Source organism: Pristiophorus japonicus, chromosome 2, assembly GCF_044704955.1.
Source record: "Pristiophorus japonicus isolate sPriJap1 chromosome 2, sPriJap1.hap1, whole genome shotgun sequence".
Lineage (NCBI taxonomy): Eukaryota > Metazoa > Chordata > Chondrichthyes > Pristiophoridae > Pristiophorus > Pristiophorus japonicus.
Window position 1 is genome coordinate 317,454,390 of NC_091978.1, and position 25,658 is coordinate 317,480,047.

Here is a 25,658-nt window from a genome sequence, read left to right on the forward strand (position 1 = left end):
TACGGCGCCTGCCTTCAATAAGATCATGGCTGATCCTCGACCTCGGCTCCACTTTGCCACCGGATCCCTATAATCCCTTGATTCCCTTAGATAATCTATCGATCTCGGGCTTGCATATACTCAACGACTGAGCATCCACGGCCCTCTGGGGTAGAGAATTCCAAAGATTCACAACCTTCTGAGTGAAGAAATTTTTCCTCCTCTCAGTCCCAAATGGCTGACCCCTCATCCTGAGACTATGTCCCCTAGTTCTAGAATCTCCAGCCAGGGGAAACAGCCTATCAGCATCTACTCTGATTACCTCTCATTCTTCTAAACTCCAGAGAATATCGGCCCATTTTCTCCTCATAGTCTCCTCCCAGGAATCAGTCTAGAGAGCCTTTGTTGCTTCTCCTCTAAGGCAAGTATATCCTTCCTTCGGTACGGAGATCAAAACTGTAAAGAGTACTTCAGCTGTGGTTTCACTCAAGTCCAATATAACTGCAGCAAGATTTCCTTACTCTTAGCCTTTGTTGCAAGGAGGTTGCAGTCTATCATACCATTTGCCTTCCTAATTGCTTGCTGTACCTGCATGTTAACTTTCTGTGATTTATGTGAAAAGACCTCTGAATCCCAACATTTACTAGTCTCTCACCTTTTAAAAACAATATTCTTTTTATTCTCTCGACCAAAGTGGATAATTTCACATTTCCCCACATTATACTCCATCGGTTATGTCTATTTGCAACACCAAATATCTCATTGATCCCTTTGGAGAACAAGACCAGATTTCTGATTGGTCCCTTTGAAGGACAAGACACAACCAACAGTTTTTGAAATGTGTTTTTTGATCCTGCCTGCTGGGGTAATCAAGATCTTTGCATATGTGTAATTTAATCCATTCATTGTGATAGCTAGGCTCCAGAGCTCACAGAGCTAACACTACTGCTTTCAGAGAACAGACAGGGCTCGCCCTCCCTGGTCAGGATAGGAGCACTCACACTGCCGAGTTGAGATATGAAGGGGTAAGGCTATGGAAGGATTTTAACATCAGGAGGAAAATTTTAAAATCACGGTATTGGTGGACAGTGTTACCCTAATTTTTTTTTGGATGCATAGTCCCTTTCACTGGTCGTATAGCCCATTCAAAATTTCTTGGATGTATAAAATCTGCCATTCAAAAAACAGTAAGTGGCCTGTGCAGGAGTTCCAGATAGCTGCATGACTGTGCAGCTGAGCAGGAACGCTCTTGGTGGACCATGAGCCAATGTAGGTCAACGAGCACAGGACTTGCAGCATGTTAGGATTCATGCAGCAGAGTTTTGGATAAGCTCAAATTCATTGAGAGTGGAAGATGGGAGGCTGGCCAGGGAAATATTGGAATAAACATAAATGTAATGTTACGCATGTTGTAAGATTGACGCAGAATAGGCTCTCATATTTTAAAATTCATTTATTTATTTCCCATCCCTAGTTGCCCTTGAGGGGAGGATATGCTGAAACGCTGCGGTGGGGTGGGAAGGAGAGGGAGAACATGGCGCAGGTGTAAAAGAGGTGGGGTGGACGAACGTGATCCAGGCCTTACCGAGGACGGTGGAGCATGATCTATCTTCCCATCTGGATCATGTTCTTGCACTTGTCATCCCCCACACCCCCACCCGTTTAGATGTGGACCACATTCTGCCACACCCAACCCCACTGTTCTCACCGTGCTCCGCCACTGCCAACAAGTGGTTGACCTTCTCTCCCTGAGTTCCTGCCCTGCCCCCTCTCCGATCTCCCATTATCTCCGAGCTGCCCTCACTTTTGGTCCCCTTGACAACCCCCACTCCACTCCTCTCTCTTCTCCCTCGAGCCCCCCTCTCTTCTCCCTCGAGCCCCCCCCTCTCTTCCCGCGAGCCCCCCCACTCTTTTCCCTCGAGCCCCCCCTCTCTTCTCCCTCGAGCCCCCCCTCTCTTCTCCCTCGAGCCCCCTCCTCTCTTCTCCCTCGAGCCCCCCCCTCTCTTCTCCCTCGAGCCCCCCCCTCTCTTCTCCCTCGAGCCCCCCCCTCTCTTCTCCCTCCAGCCTCCCCCCTCTCTTCTCCCTCCAGCCTCCCCCCTCTCTTCTCCCTCGAGCCTCCCCCTCTCTTCTCCCTCAAGCCCCCCCCTCTCTTCTCCCTCGAGCCCCCCCCCTCTCTTCTCCCTCGAGCCCCCCCTCTCTTCTCCCACGAGCCCCCCCCTCTTCTCCCACGAGCCCCCCCCTTTTCTTCTCCCTCGAGCCCCCTCCCTCTTCTCCCTCGAGCCCCCTCCCTCTCTTCTCCCTCGAACCCCCCCTCTCTTCTCCCTCGAGCCCCCCCTCTCTTCTCCCTCGAGTCCCTCCCTCGAGCTCCCCCCCACCTTTCTCCCCACCCGTCGATTCTGGCAAATCAAAACCAATGCATCCACTATCTCTGCAACCTCCTTTTTTTTTTATTGTTTGCTTATTCAGGATTGATTGGATTGAGTGCTTGTCTGTACAAATATACACCAATGTGTTTGATGAATGGTGAAACCGAGGCCCAGATTGCTTTCTCAGGTGAACGCTAAAACAATCCCATGTTCTTCTGAAGAGTAGGGTGTTCTCCCAGCATCCTGGTCAGCATTAGTCCCTCAACCAATACCACCAGAAAAGAGCTGAATTTGTCATTTCTCTCATTACTGTTCATGGGGTCTTGTGCACATTTCCCTGCATAATAAAAATGCAAGTCGTTTTTTTTTTTAAAACTGTTCTAGACTCTCCGATTATCTGGGAGCAATGCCAGGGTAGATGAGAAAGTAAATGTCTTTGAAAATGTGACCTTTTAAAATAAAAATCTAGCATTTAAATTGGTATTTGTATACTTTTTATGGTAATTCTTTGTCTCAGACATTGATTGTTTTTTTTATTTAGGATTGATTGGATTGAGTGCTGGTCTGTACCAAATATCCAACTCTGCATTGACTATACTTGGCATCCCATCTACCCTCAGAAAGCTGATGAGCAGTTGAAGCAAAGCTGTAAGAAACCATTTATTCATTCTTTGATTCCTTTGCTCCATCCAAAGGGCGGGAGTAAGCCATTCTCACCCTCCAGCCTGCTTGGCCATTCAATTAGATTGTGGCTGATCTGTATCTTAACTCCATTTAACTGCCTTGGTTCCATATTCCTTAAAAGTTTGCCTAACAAAAATCTATCGACCTCAGTTTTGAAATTTTCAATTGACATTCAAACTTTGAGTGCATTCATTTATATATGCCCGAAAGGCAGTTCTAATTTTGGCTATTCACATAAAAGCAATCATTTGTCAATGTGTATTTAGTGTTGAAGGAAATAGATGGTAATGCTGATAGTTAGATGGGGAAGGATGGGAGGAGGCTTGAATGGAGCATAACCACTGGCAGGGCCTGGTTGGGCCAAATGACCTGTTTCTATGCTGTATATTCTATGTAGATGTTACCAGGACGTTACCAGGGATGAGAAACTTCAGTTATGAGGAGGGATTGGAAAGATTAGGAATGTTCTTGGAACAAAGGAGACTAAGAAGTGAACTAATAGAGATTTTCAAGATGATGAGATGTTTTGATGGAGTAGATGGAGGAAAAACTATTCCCTTTGGCGAGTGGGTCAATAACCAGAGGTCATAGATTTAAAATCATTGGCAAAAGATTTAGAGGGGAGATGAGGAGAAAAAAATGTCACTTTTGTAGTCACTTTTGACAGTTGTAGGGATCTGAATGCTGCACCTGAAAAGGTGATAGAAGCTGATTGCATAAATAATTTTAAAAGAGAGTTGGACAGGTACTTGAGGATAAGGAACTTATAGGGTTGCGGACAAACAGTGGGGATGTGCGACGAGGCACAAATGCTCTTTCAAAGAGCCAGCACAGGCACGATGGCCGAATGGCCTCCTTCTGTGTTACAAGTTTCTATGATTCTATACACATGTGGCAGCACAAAAGATGTGGCCATGCAGGCAAATAGAAGCCTTGCTTTTGTATCTAAAGGCATTGGGGGTGAAATTGCTTGGCGCCCTGTTGGGGCAATAACTTTTGTGGTCGTGCAAAAGTATGGCCGGGTGCAACATGAGAACTCCGAGGCAAACTTACGATTTGGCGCTCCAGGAAGGAAGTGGAGTGCTAAATCAAGTGCTACCACTTCCTTTGGAACACTAAAGCCGGAAAGAGGGGTGGTAGCAGTGCAACGCTGGCCAATGTCAAGGGCAGTGTTGCCGTGAACGGTGGCTTCCCTCCTTCAAAGGGAAGGGCCAGAGCTGCAGGCTCTGCAATGAAACAAAATCCCTTGTCGCTGACAGCAGTCGCGGCCCGAGCGATCAGCCTCAGAGTGCAGGGCTGATCGTGCGCGGCTGAAGAAAATGTTGAAAAATGGACGTCAGTGAGATTGTAATGAGAGGATTCAAATTTAAAATAATCACAAAGCATTAAAAGGGAGGTTATAAAATGTTCTTTACACAGGGCTCAAGTTTCTCCTATTTTTTTTGAGCAACTAGTTTAGAATGGAGCATCTTAGAAATTGCAATTCTCGGCATTTAGTTTGCTCCAGTTCTAGTGAGTTAGAATAGTTTAATTTTAGAACAGATTTTTTTTCAAAAAGGGGCGTGTCCAGCCACTTAACGCCTGTTTTGCAAGTTTAGGCAGCGAAAACTTACTCCAAACTAACTTGGAATGGAGTAAATGTAGATTTTTGTACGCTCAGAAAAACCTTGCCTACACTTATAAATCAGGCATAGGGTACGAGAGAGGGGGTGGGGGAAGGTTACAAACATTAAACATTTCACTTTTACAAAAAAAGAACCATCATCAATAATAAATGATAAATAAATCAATAAATCAACCAATAAATCATTAAAAAAAAATTTAAAAATAAAAAAAAATTAATTAATAAATAAAAAATTAAGTTTCTACTCACCTACTGCAGCACCGGGAGCCCTCCAATAGCATGCTGGGACAGGGGCCCCCCAGTATGTATGTCTCTCTGCCTCTGTCAGTGTCTCTCTGTGTTTCTGACAGCGAGGGATAGGGGGGAGTGGGGAGAGAGAGAGAGAAGGAGGAGGAGGAGGAGGGGGTGGGGGGGGGGGGGGGAAGAAGAAGAAGAGGAGGAGGGACTGAACTGGAGGGAGGGGGTGGGGGAGGCTGAACGGGGGTCGGGTGGCGGGGGGGGGGCGGAGTTGAACGGGAGGGAGGGAACGGGGGATGGGGGGGAGCTGAACGAGAGGGAGGCCCGAGTCCCGATCTTCGCCCAGGGAGCCCATTTGGCCAGGGCTAGGGCTGGCATGCTTCGGGCCCCTCCCACGCAGTCTCGGGGGCAAGGAGCTACTGCACATGCGCGCACACTCTAATGCGCATGTGCATGTGCAGAGGTCCTGGCACTGTTTTCAGCGCCGGGGCCTGGCTCCGCCCCCGACTCCTTGTGCTGCGCCACGCCGAGCACGAAGACGTCCTGAGGAGCTCGCTGGATCACAAGGTAAGTTTTCGACGACCTTTTTATTCTAGAAAGTCGGGTGCGCCGTTTTTAGAGGGTGGAAACTTGGGCGCACAGTGTGGTTGAAATGTGGATTTTGCGGTCACAAACAATTGAAACAGATCCTTTTAAATTCTTTCAAAACACAATTAGGTAACTGCTTAAAAAAGAGGAATATTGAAGGCATGGTGAGCGAGCAGGAGACTGGGACTAGACTAGATGGTTTATGGGGAAAAAAAGCCCTAACAGACTTGTTTCTGTGTTTCAACACACTATGGTCCACTTGCAAATGAAAAACGAGTGTGGCTTAAACTTAATTTCAAGCAGTTGTAATGAATAAACATCATGCAATATCTTCCAGGCTTTTACATGTTAATGAAGGTCGAGGAAAGTTGGAGATTTTTAAGGGTCAATAGGAGTAGCTGAGATTATCTATTGGCAAATTAAAGGTTTATTTCAACAATAATCCTAGCTGTATGTTAGAATATACCTTTTTTTTTAAAAGTATACCTTTTTCTTTTTGAAGTATTTGAAACGCAGCGGTTGACATCAAGATCATCACAGAAGGCTGCTGAACGAATTGTGCATTCTCCTTCAGTTTCACAAAGACTGCGTATAGATCCATCTGAACTTTTACCTGATAAACTACATGTGGAGCTAGAGATGTCTCCCGATTCACAAATCATTCTCTATGGGCCACTGCTTAAAGCATTGTTGTCCATCAAGGTACAGACTATTGATTTCTCATGCAAATTTAAATGTCTTTTCAGTTTGAAACATATTTTCAAAATTATTTGAAACTGTATATCTTTAAGCCCTTTTATGGCCTTGCCCCACTCTACTACTTAATAGGAACTGGGACTGCAATGCAGAGTATCCATTAGCATAGAGAAAAAAAATCTCTCATTTTCTGTGCTAATTTGTTCCCTTCCCTACTCTCCTGAAGGATGTGACTGGATTACAATTACATGAACACCAGTCATTGTTTTGTACCTCACCGGTGCGACTTGATAGCAAGTGTCAGCATTCTATTTAGTTATGGCTGCTATTGCTACCGAGCCACTTCCTGGCCACACTTACAGCAGAGTTGCGAGATGGCAATCAGGAATGAGAATAATTCCTCCCTCTTTCTCTTTATCCCCTTCCTCCATAACTCAGCGAGAGTGGGAGCGTGGAAGTGGCAGCTGATGAATACTTTGAAGCGACTGTTACTTCCTATGTTCAAAGTTAAGAGTCTTACTTCGGCATAAAAGGAGAAATTGCTGAACTGGATCACCATCCACTTAAATAGCCTAGCTGTGAACTGTTGAAACTCGAGACATGTTTGGCAGCTAGATCTCTGATTTAAATCTGTAGGCACAATTGTGCAGCAGTATCGTTGAACATCATACTGCCATGTAAGGCATGCTGAATGCATGTCCAGAATTTATTCGAAAAGAAAACTTAATTGGCAACTCTTCTTTCATTTTTAGTCTCTAACATCTCGATTGAATCCAACCTATAGGACTAAGTAGTCACCGATCTTATGCTTTGAAATTTTACTGTATTCTATGAACAGTAATTATCCTATTGTAGGAGTAATTGAAAATTGGCTTGGTGTTAGATTTCAGGATTTTTGAACATTTTTCCACAAAAAATAAAAATTACTTTTTTTTTAAGCCAAGTCTATTCTCAAGTTTAGAGATATCTGGCCAATGCTAAATGGAAGTTGTTTTCCCCAGAGAATAAATTGTGAGCAATTTGTTGGCTTGTTTGGGTAATTGTAAAATACCTTGCACTCATTATGTTGGAAAGTCCTATGATCCCTTTGAGGGAGATAAAAAGAGGGACGGTTTAAGAGGCATTTTGGATCTGGAAGTTTGTGTGGACCATCTGGTTTTCAAACCGAGATGTAAAAACTTCAGGCAGACTCAAAAATCAGAAATGCTGGAGAAGAAGCTAGAAGCTGTCTTATTTAATTTGAGTAAGATGAATTACTGATGTGGGGAAGCATTGCATGTTTTTAATGTATCATTACACAAAGATAAGTTGTACTGTTCAAATTAAGTGAGTATGGTTATAACTACCATTACTTATGTTTACCTTATTGTGAAATAAAGCAAGTTGTTGATTGTATCAGGCCTTGTCTCTCTAAGTTTTGCTTGGTTCACCTTTGGAGGGGATACCAATATCCTGTCTGGATCACAAGGGGGTGCTATTGTTATATTACTGGGTTATGCTATGTACAGGGCAGCAGGAGTGAACTCAGATAAAAGTAAAATACTCTTGACTATTTACTCGAGCCACTAAATGCCATTGAGCCCAAGAGGGTACCTTGGAGACCCAAATCTGTAATACTTGGATGTTGGATTTTTTTACCTGGTTATGCAAGGATTCAAGATTACAATTTTTTATTTGGAAGTGAGAACACAGGCTCATAGAGCAATTTTTGGAAAAATACACTGTTTATTCTGCTGAGTATAACTGGTTACACTTATCTCACACACCTGCTATGTCCTTTCACTTTAAAAGGAAAACTACTTTGGAGAAGATGACATGTATACTGATTTTGAAGAAGCTGTCACAAGCCCTGTGCTGTCATTGTCAACATCTTCTAGTTCTGGCTGGACAGCAGTTGGAGTTGAAGAAAACGAGAAGAAGGAATCAGAGAGTGGAGGCAAACAAATCCACCCACTTACCCTCCGCCCATGGGACATCTCTGTCCTCATTAATTTGTACAAAATACATGGAAGACTTCCAGTGGTAAGTGAATTGGAACAGGAAAAATGATCCCTTTGTGCTTCAAAGCAAGCTGATATTGAATCTTTGATTTGTATTGCTCTGTTTGAAACTGAACTATTAATTCCAGTACATATTTTGTTTGAAACAATAAGGTATCAAGTCAATATAATAAAAGAATAATTTGGGTAAAACTACATTGCATATAAATTAACACATATACTAGAATGTGTCACTAAGTATCAACACACTCAACAACAACCTGTATTTAAATAGCACATTTAACAGAGTAAAACGTCCTAAGGTGCTTCACAGAAGTGCCATGAAACAAAATTTGACACCGAGCCACATTAGGAAAAATTAGGGCAGGTGACCTAAAGCTTGGTCAAAAAGGTAGGTTTTAAGGCGCATCTTAAAGGAGGAAAGAGAGGTGGAAAGGTTGAATGACTAAAATCAGAGAAGCTCAAGAGGCCAGAATTAGAGGAGGACAGATATCTTGAGGGAGGGGGAGTCGTGAGGAAGTGGCATTGTGGGACTGGAGGAAATTACAAAGATTGGTTGAGATGATTTAATAATCAGTAACAGTGAAGGTCACATGGCTTACCAATACCAATTAAACCTAGAAATATTTGTGAAAGATAGACTTTTGGACTCTGGGGGAATCAAGGATGTGGAGTTGAAGTCAAAGATCAGCCATGGTCTTACTGAATTACAGAGCAGGCCATATTGCTTACACTAGCTCCTAATTCTTAGGTTCTTATTTTCTTAATGTATATTCTAACCGTTGCTCTCTATGTAATATATGCAACTGGAGTTCTTGGAATGCTACATTCCATTATCAGGAATAGACAGCAGACGTATAATTTTATACCCCTTCCTGTGAACTGTGATTTGAAATGTAGTGATGGAAGATTTTACTTGAACTAAACTGCTCAACATTCACTGACATGGCTCATGGCCTAATCCAAACCTTGCCTTATAATGCTCTCAAATCAGCATTAATCTTTATAACATGCATAATATTTTGAAAAGATGTTTTATAAATAGAAAACAATAATGAGATAAATGGAAATTCCTTATATATAGTTTTATGGTAACAACTAGAGATTGAGATGATGTGAACGTGTTTCATGCTAGATAGTGCAGTTGCTCAGTATCCCATAAAATATTTGATCATGTCCAGTGCATTCATCTGTGATATGTAAGAATGAAAAAAGAATCAGCAAAATTCAGCCTTTTTATTTGCTGTAGCTATCACTGGTACAGTTTCACCTATACATAGCATATGCATGATGTGACTTAAATTGACCACCTCTATTATCTTTTAATACACTTAACATAACTTTACGAATTCAAGGAGATTCTAATTGAGTGAGAGAAAATCAAAAGGGAAATGCCAACTAGCAAACTATTACTTGGGAAGGGCTATATAAAGTTAGCTTATAAAATGACACTGAGCTTAAATCAAAATATAATGTAGAAAATGTTTTGCTGTCGATTTGGAAGGAAATACATGCAGTCTCTGTTTCCACAAATGTAGCTTCTGTTTCCACAAATGCAGTTCCCGTTTCCACTGGGGAGCATCACAGAAGCACAGTTTTAAGTGGCAATACAATTTGGCGTTTGTCCCAAACTCACAACTCTCCATCCTGTCTCTTTTTAAAAGTTGTATTTCCTTTTTAATCCAAATCATTTTTTCCCCAGAAAAAGCGAAGCAGCACATGCCAAAATACAATAGTTAATTTGATGAAATAATCTTTGAAGGATATGAATGGTAAAACTATAAACAACAAGCAGTTTCTAATATCTGACTTGCTCCAACTATTCCAAGAAAGCATGTATTCTGATAACCTGTCATGCTTGGAGTTTCACAAGTAGCTTATGTTTCAGAGCAGCAGTTATGAAAATCTAGGCAACTTGTATATCTCCATTTGTTTTTCAAAAATCAATGCTGGTATGGACTTTTGGTTAACTACATTGTTCATCTAAATATGGCAGCATAGTTTTCATCATCTATGCTGTGTTTTCTTTTGCTTTTCCTGTCCTCTTTTAGATTCTCCCATGCCATTCCCAATTGAGGAGATCAGGCAGGTGACCAACCTAGAAAGTGTGAAGAAGTAGCCCACATGATTTGACTGACGATTTTGCTATTCACGTACATCTCACTACACTGTGGCACAGCATGTTTAAAGACCAGCAATGTGATGCAGGTCTTAGCTCTGCCTATGGCCTTATGCCACCCCATACCTCTCAACAACATGTCTAGGATTGTGAACTCATAAGGGCAGTGGGGGTTTGGGGGTGGTGGCATATGAACCAGTTTGCTGGCACAGCATGTCAGAGTATGTCCCTGAAACGCTATCCCACCTTGTGGCAATATGCTTTTAAATATTCTTTTAGTCGGTTCTATGGTAGTATTGCATTTCTTCAAATGTTTTTCATCAATTTTTTTGTCTCTTAAAGGCATACAAATAGAAAATTAAATTCAGTTATTTTGTCAGCAAATTCTGGGTCAATGTTATATTTGTTCTACTTCAACAAAAGTACTTTTTGCTGTAGTGTCATATATAATTGTTATAATGCACATAGTTTGTGTGCTTTTTCTTTTTTCATATTATTATTTCACCTCCCACTACCACCCAACCATGCTATTCTCTTTTGTTAAATGGTGCAGGACGCCAATGTTTCCATTGACTGTCAGTTCCAGTCCTGCTTGAATAATTCAGGAAAGATTGATGCTACTGGGATCTTCTTTCTTGTGGGGGTTGTTTCATTTTCCTGCTCTTTTCTTGTAGCTCTGAACTCGTGTCAAGATATAGTGTTGCAGCTGGCAGCAATCTTCCAGTATTTTTCACTTTAATTTCTTTTCTCTCCCAAGTCTGGGAAAGCTGTGACCAATTGTGGTCACTGTGTCCCCAAATTGCATTGAATGATCTTAATATGTCCAGCTCAGTACCACACCACATGTTGCATTTTCTCACTGAGGGGATTAGAACACAGAATCTCGTGGAATGTCCGAACGGAATGCTTAATTAAAGTAATCATTGTATGAATTAGTAGAATACATTACTACCTTCCCATGTAACAAAATTGATTCATATTGACTGTAGAGTATAGTAATTCAAGAATGAATCCAATCTAACTCCGCTCCTTGTATGCATCTATAATCTCATATAACAATCTTTGATCATGTTGGAGGCTTATATTAGCATTTCTATTTATGGTTCCATAAAACTAGATTAGCAAAGTTAATTTTTTTACTGTAATATTTAAAGCCCAACAAGTGTTAGAATATTCCATACTTAAGTAATTGTAGTTTGGATTTATTCATTGGTTTATCTGAAGCTTTAAATTGTGATGTGTTTCAGCATTGCAGCAGTGATGGTTCAGAGTGTCCCACAGTATTCCTGGAGAGGCTTTGTTTTGAAATGAAGAAGGGATACAAAGAGACAATGCTACAGCTTATATTGTCACCTGTTTACATTTTTGTGAGTGACAGCTACCCGGTAAGAAGCCCAAAAAATTCTTAATATCATTGTCTGTGGTAGTAATCTATTATGTTAGTGGACATCCATGGTTTGAAAACCTATGTTCTTTTTACTTTAGCTATTCATGTCCCGATAAGAAAAATAATGCTGACTAAATTAAGTGTTATAGCTATGTCCGTAAGTCTTGTGTAATTAAAAATACACACAACTTACAATTTGCACAAGATCTATGACTATATAAAACCATCAAGGTTGAAAATCTTCAGCTCTTCCGTTATAACTTTGTGAGAAGAGCGGAATATAGGCCAGAAACCGGATGTACCGAATCTTACCCTTACATGCGAGTTCCTGCAGAGTCTTGTAAAGGTTCTACCTGCTCCTTACAAGACTATTGATACTGGAGGGGATGGACTCACAATATTCAGAGGTTGGCCAGTATGTCCAGAAGGAAGAAACATTCTTGCCTTGCTAATGGCAGTTGAGCCACTCATCTTGGGGGCCTGGGAAGTGGTCTTGGATTTTTTTTCTGTGGTAGGATTAATTCGACTGTCTGAAATTTCCTTCTATTGAGGGAGGAACACGCATCCATTTGCAAAAGCTGTCTGACTTCAGCTGGCATTCCCAGCTTCCTGGGACAGACGTACACCCTAGATGCACACCTAGTGGTGTGGGCACCCACAAGAGGCCTCCCTCTGACTCTGGTGCTCGAGGCGTCAACCTCCAGAATTTTCGGTTTTGTCATCCTGAGTCAAGTCACTTGACAATCTGACTATTTATAAATCCAAGATAGAAAGATGAAAAAATAGCCACCAATATCTAGGGAGTGATTATTTATCTTGTGGTACTAATGTGGTATGAAGAATAAACATTTTAATGAATGATGTAAGAGAAAGAAAGCATTTTGCAACCACTACACAGGTAAATGACGCACCATTTTTCAGAGCACCCCATCACCTTCCTTGGACAGACATACATGCTAGATGCACCCCTAATGGTATGGGCACCCACAAGTGGTATCTAAAGTAAGAGACATCCCTCTGACTCTGCTACTTTTCGCAGGGTTGCTGCTTGAGGCATCGAACTCCAGCATTTTGGTTTTGTCATCCTGAGTGTCGTCCTGAGCTAATAATCCAGAGACTTGAGTTCAAATCCCACCATGACAGCTGTGGAATTTAAATTCAGTTAATTAAAATCTGGAATAAACAGCTAATATCAGTAATGGTGACCATGAAACTACCAGATTATCATAAAAATCTGGTTTACTAATGTCTTTTTAAGGAAGGAAATTTGCTATCCTTGCCTGGTCTGGCCTATATGTGACTCCAGCCCACAACAATGTGGTTGATTCTTAACTGCCCTCTGAAATGGTCTAGCAAGTCACTCAGTTGTAACAAACCACTACAAGAAACAATAATAGGAATAAAACCAGACGGACCACCTGGCATTGACCTTGGTAACGGCTTTGGACACGACAAAGGCACACCCAGTTGACACTGCAAAGTCCTCCTCACTAACATCTAGGGACTTGTGCCAAAGTTGGGAGAGCTGTCCTACAGATTAGTCAAGCAACAGCATGATGTAGTCATACTAACAGAATCATACCTTTCTGCCAATGTCCCAGACTCCTCTACCACCATCCATGCGTATGTCCTGTCCCACTGGCAGGACAGACCCACCAGAGGTGGTGACACTGTGGTATACAATTAAGAATGAATGCCCCTGGGAGTCCTCAACATTGATTCCAGACCTCATGAAGTCTCATGGCATCAGGTCAGACATGGGCAAGGAATCCTTCTGCTGATTACCACCTATCCCCTCTCTCAGCTGATAACTCCGTACTCTTCCATGTTGAACACCACTTGGAAGAAGCACTGAGGGTAGCAAGGGCACAGAATGTACTCTGGGTGGGCGAATTCAATGTCCATCACCAAGAGTGGCTCGGTTGCACCACAACTGACCGAGCTGGCCGAGTCCTGAAGGACATAGCTGCAGACTGGGCCTACAGCAGATGGTGGGAGAACCAACACGAGGAACAAAACCTACTTGACTTCGTACTTCCCAATCTACCTGTCGCAAATGCATCTGCCCATGACAGTATGGGTAGCAGTGACCACCGCACAGTCCTTGTGGAGATGAAGTCCGTCTTAACACTGAGGACACCCTCCATCGTGTTGTCTGGCACTACAACCATTCTAAATGGGATAGATTCAGAATAGACCTAGAAGCTCAGAACTGGGCATCCATGAGGCGCTGTGGGCCATCAGCAGCAGCAGAATTGTATTCCACCACAATCTGTAACCTCATAGATTGGCACATCCGGCATATCCCTCACTCTACCATCAACATCAAGCCAAGTGACCAACCCTGGTTCAATGAGGAGTTTGGAAGAGCATGAGGAGCAGCACCAGGTGTACCTAAAAATGAGGTGTGACCCTGATAAGCTGCAACTCAAGACTACAAGTATGCTAAACAACGGAAGCAGTATGTTATAGACAGCTAAGCAATCCCACAACAAACGGATCAGATCAAATCAAAGCTCTACAGTCCTGCCACATCCAGTCGTGAATGGTAGTGGACTATTAAATAACTAACGGGAGGAGGAGTCTCCATGAACATCCCCATCCTCAATGATGGCGGAGCCCAGCACACAAGTGCAAAAATTAAGGCTGAAGTATTTGCAACCATCTTCAGCCAGAACTGCCCAGTTGCCCAGATGATCCATCTCAGCCTCCTCCTCAGGTCCCCACCATCACAGAAGGCAGTCTTCAGCCAATTCTATTCCCTCCACGTGATATCAAGAAACAGCTGAGTGCACTGGATACAGCAAAAGCTATGGGCCCTGACAATATCCCAGCTGTTATGCTGAAAACTTGTACTCCAGAATTAGCTACGCCTCTAGCCAAGCTGTTCCAGTGCAGCGACAACATTGGCATCTACCCGACAATGTGGACAACTACCCAGGTATGTCCTGTCCACAAAGAAAAACAGGACAAATCCAATCCGTCCAATTACCGCCCCATCAGTCTACTCTCAATCATCAGCAAAGTGATGAAAGGTATTGTCGATAACCAATAACATGCTCACCGATGCCCAGTTTGGGTTCTGCCAGAACCACTCGGCTCCAGAACCCATTACAGCCTTGGTCCAAACATGGACAAAAGAGCTGAATTCCAGAGGTGAGGTGAGAGTGACTGCCCTTGACATTAAGGCAGCATTTGACTGAGTGCAGCATCAAGGAGCCCAAATAAAACTGAAGATAGTGGGAATCAGGGGAAAGACTCTCCACTGGCTGGAGTTATGCCCAGCACATAGGAAGATGATTGTAGTTGTTGGTCAATCACCTCAGCCCCAGGACATCGCTGCAGGAGTTCCTCAGGGAAGTGTCCATGGCCCAACCATCTTCAGCTGCTTGATCAATGACCATCCCTCTATCATAAGGTCAGAAGTGGGTATATTTGCTGATGATTGCAGTGTTCAGTTTCATTTCCAACTCCTCAGATAGTGAAGTAGTCTATACTCACATGCAGGAAGACCTGGATGCCACTCTGGCTTGAGCTGATAAGTGACAAGTAACATTTCATGCCACACAAGTGGCAGGCAATAACTATCTCCAACAAGAGAGCATCTAACCACCACTCCTTGACATTCAACGGCATTACCATTGCCGAATCCCCCACCATCAACATCCTGGGGGTCACCATTGACCAGAACCTTAACTGGACCAGCCTCACACATACTGTGACTTTAAGAGCAGGTCAGAGGCTGTGTATTCTGTGGCAAGTGTCTCACCTCCTGACTAACCAAAGCCTTTCTACCATCTACAAGGCACAAGTCAGGAGTGTGCTGGAATACTCTCCACTTGCCTGGATTAGTGCAGCTCCAACAACACTCAAGAAGCTCAACACCATCTGGGACAAAGCGGCCCGCTTGATTGACACCCCGTCAACCACCTTAAACATTTATTCCCTGCACCACCGGTGCACTGTGGCTGCAGTGTGTATCATCTACAAGATGCACTGCAGCAACTTGCCAAGGCTTCTTCGACAGCACCTCCCAAACCCACGACTTCTGTCACCTCGAAGGATAAGGGCAGCAGGTGCATGGGAACACCATCACCCCCAAGTTCCCCTGCAGTCTGACTTGGAGATATATTGCCATTCCTTCATCGTTGCTGGGTCAAAATCGTGGAACTTCCTCTCCAACAGCACCATGTTAGTCCCTGCACCATAAGGACTGCAGCCCTTCAAGAAGCCAGCTCACCACCACCTTCTCAAGGGCAGTTAGGGATGGGCGATAAATGTTGGCCTTGCCAGCGTTGCCCACATTCGAGGAATGAATTAAAAAAATAGAGTTTCTCTGCTCCTGAGTTTGCTGCATTTGTTTTCAGGCTTGTGGGGTCTTTATTTTAAATGCTATTATTACCTAGAATTGCTGTATTGATTTAGTGTGGAGCCAAAGTTAAAAGCTTGCCCTTTTTTTTGAGTGCTTCAAATTATTCTCTCTAGTATTTTCAAAATATTTTCTCTAGTATTCAAGCATGTCTATTATTAGAACTCTCTAATTAGGTTAGCTTATGTAGCAGTTGTCGCCAGTAAAAAAACATCATACTCCTTTTGATTGGCAAGGATATTTGTCCAGTGATAAAGCATCCTTTTGATGCAGGCTTTCATCCTTCTCATCCAGAACTTCCATTTGATAAATTACAATATTTTGACTATTTTTACCCTGAACTGCCACAACAGTAATCCTATTGATGGGAGAATTTGAACTTGAAAACTGCTGCTGTTCATTGTTCCCTTGATATATCCTTAGAGCTGCATCTATCTATCTAAAAGTATGTGTCTATCTGCTATGGTGAATTCAAAAAGTTCTAGATACAATAAAATTGCTTAGTATAAAACTCTAAAAGGATCATACCAGTTGGGGGCTTTGAAATTCTATTTCTGTAGAAAACATTTGGAAATGCTAAATGGTGCAAAGTCATCCAAGGTTTTTTCCTGCTTTGGTGTGGACAAAAATATCTTAATTTTATTTTGCTTCCTGTAGTTTGGATTATTTATAGTATAATTGAGGGATTTTTGTGCATATTAATGTGATGCTCACATGCTCCACCCCATCAAAACCCTTTTTATTTTGTCCTGTGTAGCTGTTTTATTTGGCAGCTGGATTTTAATAAACTGATTTAGTTCTTCAGATAGTTTACTTTAAGATCTCCTCTCTGTTTTAAATAGTTGAAAGAAAAGCCAAAGGAATATGATTTGAAGTGACATTAGCTGGGTAATATAACCTAATTTATTGTTTCTGGCTGAGCAGCTTGAATTTCTTCAGAGAAGTTTGTGTTAAAAGGCAAAAGAAAATGAGCAGCTTAATTTGCACAATATAGAGACTGGGTGCTTCCCACTGAATGTAAGGGAAATGTTGCGTGCGTTACCATGGAATTCTCCTGTATATCTCATCATAACAAAGTCTGAAGTGGCGTTGGTAAAAGCCCGAGAATAGGTTATGCAGTTGTGGTTTCTGCTGAATATGGAAATAAAAAGTGTAGTGGGGTAATAAATATCTATCACCATAAAAAGGATAGATATGTTTTACTTCCATGCTACCTGCCTATGATGACAACCTTCAGTATCACACTTGGAGTACTATGTGCCATTCTGGTCTCCATGCTATAGAAAGGATATTGAAGCACAGGAGAAAGATTTACAAGGAGGTTACCAGAATTAAGATGCAACTACCGGGAAAGATTGAACAGGCTGGGGCTTTTTTCTTTGGAAATAAGACTAAGAGGAGAACTGATAGAGGTCTTTAAAATAATGAAGGGGTTTGATAGGTGATTGTGGAGAAACTGTTTCCACTTGTGTGTGAGTCCAGAACAAGAGGGCATAATCGTACAATGATCCAGTACAGAAAGAGCCCATTCGGCTCACCGTGCCAGTGCTGGCTCTTTGATGCAAAATTAACCTCTGCCATACTAGGTTTATTTGCTTCAATGAATATTGTGTAAGTTAGTGTTTTTGTATTCGTTCATGTCATGTGGGCATTGCTGGAAAGGCCAGCATTTATTGCCCATCCAAAATTACCCTTGAGAAGATGGCGGTGAGCTGATTTCTTGAACCGCTGCAGTCTGTCTGGGGAATGTGCTGTTAGGGAGGGAGTTCCAGGATTATGACTCAGTGACGATGAAGGAATAGTGATATATTTTCAAGTCAGGATGGTGTGTAACTTGGAGGGGTACTTGCAGGTGATAGTGTTCTCCTGTACCTGATGCCCTTGTCCTTCTAGGTGGTAGAGGTCGCGGGTTTGGAAGGTCCTGCCAAAGAAGTGTAGATGGTAAACAGTACAGCCACGGTACGCCAGTGGCGGAGGGAGTGAAGGTTTAAGGTGGTGGATGTGGTTCCAGTCAACTGGGCTGCTTTGTCCTGAATGATGTCGAGCTTCTTGAGTGTTGTTGGAACTGCACTCATCCAGCCATGTGGAGAGTATTCCATCACACTCCTGACTTGTGCCTTGTAGACGGTGGAAAGGCTTTGGGGAGTCAGGAGGTGAGACATTCGGCACAAAATATCCAGCCTCTGACCTGCTGTTGTTGCCACAGTATTTATGTGGCTCGTTAAGTTTCTGGTCATTGGTGACCCCCATGATGTTGATGCTGGGGGATTTGGCAATGGTAATGTCATTTAATGACAAGGGGCGGTGGTTAGCCTCTCGCTTGTTGGAGATGGTTATTGCCTGGCACTTGTGTGGCATGAATTTTACGTGCCACTTAGCCCAAGCCTGAATGTTGTCCTGGTCTTCCTGCATGCAGGCATGGACTGCTTTATCATCTGAGGAGTTGTAAATGGCACTGAACACTTCGTGGTCATCAGCGAACATCCCCACTTCTGACTTTAGGATGGAGGGAAGGTCATTGGTGAAGCAGCTGTAAATGGATGGGCCTCAGACACTGCCCTGAGGTACTCCTGCAGCGATGTCTTGGGGCTGAGATGATGGACCTCCAACCACGACAACCATCTTCCTTTGTGCTAGGTATGACTCCAGCCAGTGGAGAGTTTCCCCCTGATTCCCATTGACTTCAGTTTTACTAGGGCTTCTTGATGAAACACTATCAAATGCTGACTTGATGTTTAGGGCAGTCACTCTCACATCTCTGAATTCAACTCTCTTGTCCATGTTTTGACCAAGACTGTAATGAGGTCTGGAGCTGAGTGGTCCTGACCGAACCCAAACTGGGCATTGGTGAGCAGGTTATTGGTGAATAAGTGCCGCTTGATAGCACTGTCAACGACACCTTCCATCATTGGGGTGGTAATTGGTTGGATTGGATTTGTCCTGCTTTTTCCTCGCAGTTTACCACATTGTCGGATAGATGCCAGTGTTGTAGCTATACTGGAACTGCTTGGCTGGAGGTATGGCTAGTTCTGGAGCGCAAGTCTGAAACACGACAGCTGAGATATTGTCGGGGCCCGTAGTCATTGCTGGGCCTTTTGCTGTATCCAGTGCACTCAGCCGTTTCTTGATATCACGTGGAGTGAATTGAATTGGCTGAAGACTGGCGATGTGGGAACCTCAGTAGGAGGCCAATAGGGATCATCCACTCACCACATCTGGCTGAAGATGGTTGCAGATGCTTCAGCCTTGTCTTGTACAATCGCATACTGGACTCTGCCATCATTGAGGATGGGGATATTTATGGAGCCTCCTCCTCCTGTTGTTTAATGGTCCACCACCATTGACAACTGGATGTGGCAGGACTGCAGAACATTGATCTGATTCATTGATTCTGGGATCGCTTAGCCTGCTGCTGCTTCTATTGTTTAGCATGCATGTTGTCCTGTGTTGCAGCTTTCCCAGGTTAGCACCTCATTTTTAGGTATGCCTGATAACATAAGAACATAAGAAATAGGAACAGGAGTAGGCCATTCAGCCCCTTGAGCCTGCTCCGCCATTCAACACGATCATGGCTGATCCGATCATGGACTCGGGTCCACTTCCCTGCCCGCTCTCCATAACTCCTTATTCCCTTATTGTTTAAGAAACTGTCTATTCCTGTCTTAAATGTATTCAACGTCGCAGCATCCACAGCTCTCTGAGGCAGTGAATTCCACAGATCCATAACCCTCAGAGAAGAAATTTCTCTTCATCTCAGTTTTAAATGGGCGGCCACTTATTCCAAGATTATGTCCCCTAGTTCTAGTCTCCCCCATCAGTGGAAACATCCTCTCTGCATCCACCTCATAATCTTATACGTTTCTATAAGATCACCTCTCATTCTTTTCAATTCCAATGAGTAGAGGCCCAACCTACTGAACCTTTCCTCATAAGTCAACCCCCTCATCTCCGAATCAACCTTGTGAACCTTCTCTGAACTGCCTCCAAAGCAAGTATATTCTTTCTTAAATATGGAAACCAAAACTGCACGCAGTATTCCAGGTGTGGCCTCACTAGTACCCTGTACAACTGTAGCAAGACTTCCCTGCTTTTATACTCCATCCCCCTTGCAATAAAGGCCAAGATTCCATTGGCCTTCCTGATCACTTGCTGTACGTGCATACTATCTTTTTGTGTTTCATGCACAAGTACCCCCAAGTCCCGCTGTACTGCAGCACTTGGCAATTTTTTTCCATTTTAAATAATAACGTGCTGTTTGATTTTTTTTCTACCTCACGCTTTCCATCATTATACTCCATCTGCCAAATTTTGCCCACTCACTTAGCCTGTCTGTCTTTTTGCAGATTTTTTTGTGTACTCCTCACCCATTGCTTTCCCTCTCATCTTTGTATCGTCAGCAAACTTGGCTATGTTACACTCGGTCCCCTCTTCCAAGTCGTTAATATAGATTGTAAATAGTTGGGGTCCCAGCACTGATCCCTGCGGCACCCTACTGGTTACTGATTGCCAACCCGAGAATTAACCATTTTTCCCGACTCTGTTTTCTGCTCGTTAGCCAATTTTCAATCCATGCAAATGTATTATCCCCAGCCTCGTGAACTTTTGTCTTGTGGAGTAACCTTTTATGTGGCACCTTGTCAAATGCTTTCTGGAAGTCCAAATACATCACATCCACTGGTTCCTCTTTATCCACCCTGTTCATTACAATCCTCAAAGAGCTCCAGCAAATTTGTCAAACATGACTTCCCCTTCATAAATCCATGCTGATTCTGCCTGACTGAATTTTGCTTTTCCAAATGTCCTGCTACTGCTTCTTTAATAATGGACTCCAACATTTTCCCAACCACAGATGTTAGGCTAACTGGTCTATAGTTTCCTGCTTTTTGTCTGCCTCCTTTTTTAAATAGGGGTGTTACATTTGCAATTTTCCAATCTGCTGGGACCACAGCAGAATCCAGGGAATTTTGGTCAGTTACAACCAATGCATCCGCAATCCCTGCCGCTACTTCTCTTAGGACCCTAGGATGCAAGCCATCAAGTCCAGGGGATTTTATCTGCCTTTAGTCCCATTATCTTACTGATTACCACCTCCTTAGTGATTGTGATTGTGGTAAGTTCCTCCCCCCTTATAGCCCCTTGACTCTCCACTGTTGGAATATTGTTGGTATCCTCTACCGTAAAGACTGATACAAAATACTTGTTCAGAGTTTCTGCCATCTCCATGTTCCCCATTACTAATCCCCCAGTCTCATCCTCTAAGGGACAAACATTTCCTCAGGCACTCTTTTTTTTTTTTTTCCTTTTTATATACCTATTGAAATTCTTGCTATCTGTTTTTATATTTTGTGCTAGTTTACTTTCATAGTCTATCTTCCCTTTCTTAATCATTTTTTTAGTCATTCTTTGTTGGCTTTTAAACGCTTCCCAATCTTCTGTCCTCCCACTAGTTTTGGCCACATTGTATGCCCTTGTTTTTAATTAGATACCATCCTTTATTTCTTTAGTTCGCCACGGATGGCTATCTTTTCTCTCACACCCATTCCTCCTCACTGGAATCTATTTTTCTTGAGAGTTGTGAAATATCTCCTTAAATGTACACCACTGTTCATCAACCATCCTACACTTTAATCTATTTTCCCAATTCACCTTAGCCAACTCTGCCCTCATACCCTCATAGTCTCCTTTATTTAAGCTTAGTACGCTGGTTAGAGATCTAACTTTCTCACCCTCCATATGAATTTGAAATTCAATCATGCTATGATCACTCATTCCAAGGGGATCCTTTACTCGGAGATTGTTTATTAATCCTGTCTCATTATACAGGACCAGATCTAAGATCGCCTGCCCCCTGGTTGGTTCCGTTACATACTGCTCAAGGAACCCGCCCCTTATACACTCTATGCACTCTTCCTCAAGGCTACCCTGACCAATTTGATTTGTCCAATCAATATGGAGGTTAAAATCACCCATGATTATTGCTGTTCCCTTTTTACAAGCCCCCACTATTTCCTGATGCTTCTCCTGACATGCACTTCGACACTCCATTTTGAACCAGGATTGGTCTCCTGGCTTGATGGTAATGGTAGAGTGAGAGATATGCCGGGCGGTGAGGTTATAGATTGTGAGGGAATACAATTCTGCTGCTGCTGATGGCCCACAGCATCTCATGCATGCCCAGTTTTGAGCTGGTAGAACTGTTCTGAATCTATCCCATTTAGCGTGGTGGTGCCACACAACACAATGGAGTGTGTCCTCAGAGCAAAGGTGGGACTTCGTCTCCACAATGACTGTGCAGTGGTCACTGCTATCAATGTTGTCATGCATCTGCGGCAGGTAGATTTGTAAGGACGAGGTCAAGTGCGTTTTTCCCTCGTGTTGGTTCTCTCACCATCTGCTGCAGCCCCAGTCTGGCAGCAATGTACTTAAAGTCTCGGTCTGCTCAGTAAGTCGTGGTGATACCTAGTCACTCTTGGTGATGGACATTAAAGTCACCCACCAAGAGTATATTCTGTGCCCTTGCTACTCTGTGCTTATTCCAAGTGGTGTTCAACATGGAGGAGTACTGATTCATCAGCTGAGGGAAGGCGGTAGGTGATAATCAGCAGGAGGTTTCCTTGCCCATGTTTGACCTGAAGCCGTGAGACTTCATGGGGTCCAGATTCAATGTTGAGGACTTCCAGGGCCACTCCCTCCCTACTGTATACCACAGAGAAGAATCCGAATTACCATTTGTTTACATTCATTAACTTAGTTTCTAATATGCTTTAAAAATGAAAACATTGCAAACTTAAGAACATCAGTAATAGAAGCAGGCATGGTCCGTTTGGCCCCCCGAGCCTGCTCCACCATTCAGTAAGATCGTACCCGATCTTCTACCTCAACTCCACTTTCCTGCACTATCCCCATAATCCCTTGATTCTCTTAATATTCAAAAATCTATCGATCTCAGCCTTGAATATACCGAATGATTGAGCCTTCACAGCCCTTTGGGGTAGAGCATTCCAAAGATTTACCACCCTCTGAGTGAAGAAATTTCTCCTCATGTCAGTCATAAATGGCCGACTCCATATTCTGAGACTGTGACCTCTGGTTCTAGACTCCCCAGCCTGAGATCACCTCTCATTCTTCTAAATTCTAGAGAATATAGGCCTGGTCTACTCAATGTCTTCTCGTAGGACCCCCACCCCCCCCATATCCCAGAAATCAGCAGAGTGAAGCTTCGTTGCACTCCCTCAGTGGCAGGTATATCCTTCCTTGGGTAAGGAGACCAAAATTAAACAACAATACTCCAGGTGCGGTGTCACCAGGGCCCTATATAATTGCAGTAAGACGTCTTTACTCTTATACTCAAATCTTCTTGTAATAAAGGCCAACATATCATTTGCTTTCTTCATTGCTTGTTGTACCTGCATGTTAACTTTCAGTGATTTGTGTACAAGGACACCCAGATTCCTCTGAACATCAACATTTCCCAGTCTCTCACCGTTTTAAAAAAAATACTCTGCTTTTCTATTTTTCCTACCAAAGTGGATAACTTCACATTTCTCCACATATTCCATTTGTCATGTTGTTGCCCACTCACTTAGACTGTCTATATAATACAAACTCGTACATTTGTTTGGGTGTAGGTTTCATTTTTAATTTAGTTGAGGTACTTGAGTTAGGACAGTTTGGATACTTGATTATTTTTTAATTTTGTGCAAAATGTACCAGATGTTGACATTAATCTATGTTGAGTTTTGTTTTTAACAGCAGTAATGCAAATAGTAATGATTTTGCTCCTTTTTTTTTTCCTCAGAGGCCATCCGTGGATGGACTACTTCGTGAAGGTCATATCAGCCTATCTGGACTGCAGTTACGAGCTCATGCCATGTTTTCAGCAGAGGGGCTACCTTTAGGCAGCGCAACACTAGAATATTCATGGCTGATTGATGTGCAAGCAGGCCTGCTTACTGCTAAAGTAACCTTGCCACAGGTAGTTTGTCAAATCTGTGGAAAACTAAATCAATGTTTTTTTTCCCCAAAGAATTTTACTTTGGTCTGTATACTGATGGCAGTTACAGGAATGCACATTTAATACAATGAGTCTTGTGGCATAATTATGTACATATTTAAAAAAAAAATCTAATTGTTAATTTCATAAAAATGTTAGTTAAAACTTCACTCATTTTAGTCCCCATCTCCTGTACGATTCATGCAGGTTGTCTACACTAAATACTTCTGTCTATCTTAAAAGCAACTAACATTTTCAATAGCCATATATATATGTTTTTTTGCAAATTGTCTTAGTCCTCCTTTGCTATTCCTGGAAATCTGATTTCTGACTTTAGTGGCTTACCCTCCTTCCTGGGTAAAGATATGTAAAGTAATTATTTAGTAACTCCTCTTTCTTCTAGAATTCCAACTTCGCATAGTCATTTTTAAATTCTTTCTTTAACTCTTTGTTTGCTGTATGTGTATTTTGAAAAACCTTTTATTGTTTGAAATGTTGTCAACAATTACATCCATTATTTCTCTTGGTTTTTCGATTTAATTTTTTTAAATCTCCTTTTACTCAATCTGCTGCTTTCCAGTGTTGTATGTTTTAAAAGACTCTGCTATTGCCATTAGTTTAATTTGGTCAGAATTTATTTTAATTGTAGACTCCAACTTATCCTTAAATACTTTACCTTTCTAGTGTACATCTCTCAAACATATTACAATTATTTTTTAAAATGTAATTGCTGTTCTCTGAAAGTTTGATCTTTTAAAGTCCAATTTGTTTTGTGTCCCTCAATTAGCTTGTGTACACTGCAATCCTGAGTGCATACAGAAATATGTATAACAAGTGTTTTTTTTTGACAAACAGCTGCATCTTTTGTTTGTCATTCATGTGGTATGTGCAACAGTGGCCTGGAATTTTAACATTCCACTTGTGGTACAAAATTAAAAGCTTTTAAACGCTAAATTTTACAGTCCACACCCATTCACCTTTGCAAATGCTGATTCGTTCATTATTTGTATACTAGAGTGCAATTCGTTTTTCATATTCTAAGCTACCTGAATGGTTCCTTTTTTGCGTGTACATGTATAAAATATGTCACTGTGAATCACTTTTGTCATCTCTTGGTCGCCAGTTGCAGACAGCTGGGAGCAGATTGGATGGTTCTCTTCTGCAATGTAGAATGGTGATCAGTGTATGACCTTAGGGGAAGTAAATCAAAGTAAAAAGGGCTAGGAAGGAATTCAAACTGAAATTATAAAGGAAGATTTTACATTATATTTACTATTGCCATTCTTCTAATTTCATTATTTATTTGATTGTTTTTATAACAACTAAGTTAAAGGAACAATTTTGATCAAGTTTATATCTGTCACAAACAATATCTGTCACAAACAATTTTGCTTATCAAGTCACAAGTGAACTGTAGCAGATCATTCAAAGCTGTTGGTGTGCTACAATTTAGATTGTTTGTAGGTGGTCTCTCATGATTAATTGCTAGAATTTGTTGCTCTGGTTTTTTATTAAATAACAGCAGGTGGGCTGCTAGGTGTCTGCTAAATCTCTAACTGAAGAAGAGTGCAGTAACTTGTGTGAAGCATACTGCAACCTCCTGTCGAATAACTTCA

At 42.3% G+C, this 25,658-nt stretch overlaps 1 protein-coding gene across 1 annotated transcript in view; it reads left to right on the plus strand.

The window, feature by feature from the left end:
- kiaa1109 (KIAA1109 ortholog) overlaps window positions 1-25,658 on the plus strand; it is a 523,818-nt gene that overhangs the window by 163,315 nt on the left and 334,845 nt on the right. The window contains exons 19-23 of the mRNA XM_070862493.1: window positions 2,887-2,993; window positions 5,981-6,180; window positions 7,966-8,196; window positions 11,541-11,678; window positions 23,848-24,024. Of these exons, the coding sequence (XP_070718594.1) occupies window positions 2,887-2,993; window positions 5,981-6,180; window positions 7,966-8,196; window positions 11,541-11,678; window positions 23,848-24,024 (853 nt within the window). The remainder of the gene's footprint in view (window positions 1-2,886; window positions 2,994-5,980; window positions 6,181-7,965; window positions 8,197-11,540; window positions 11,679-23,847; window positions 24,025-25,658) is intronic.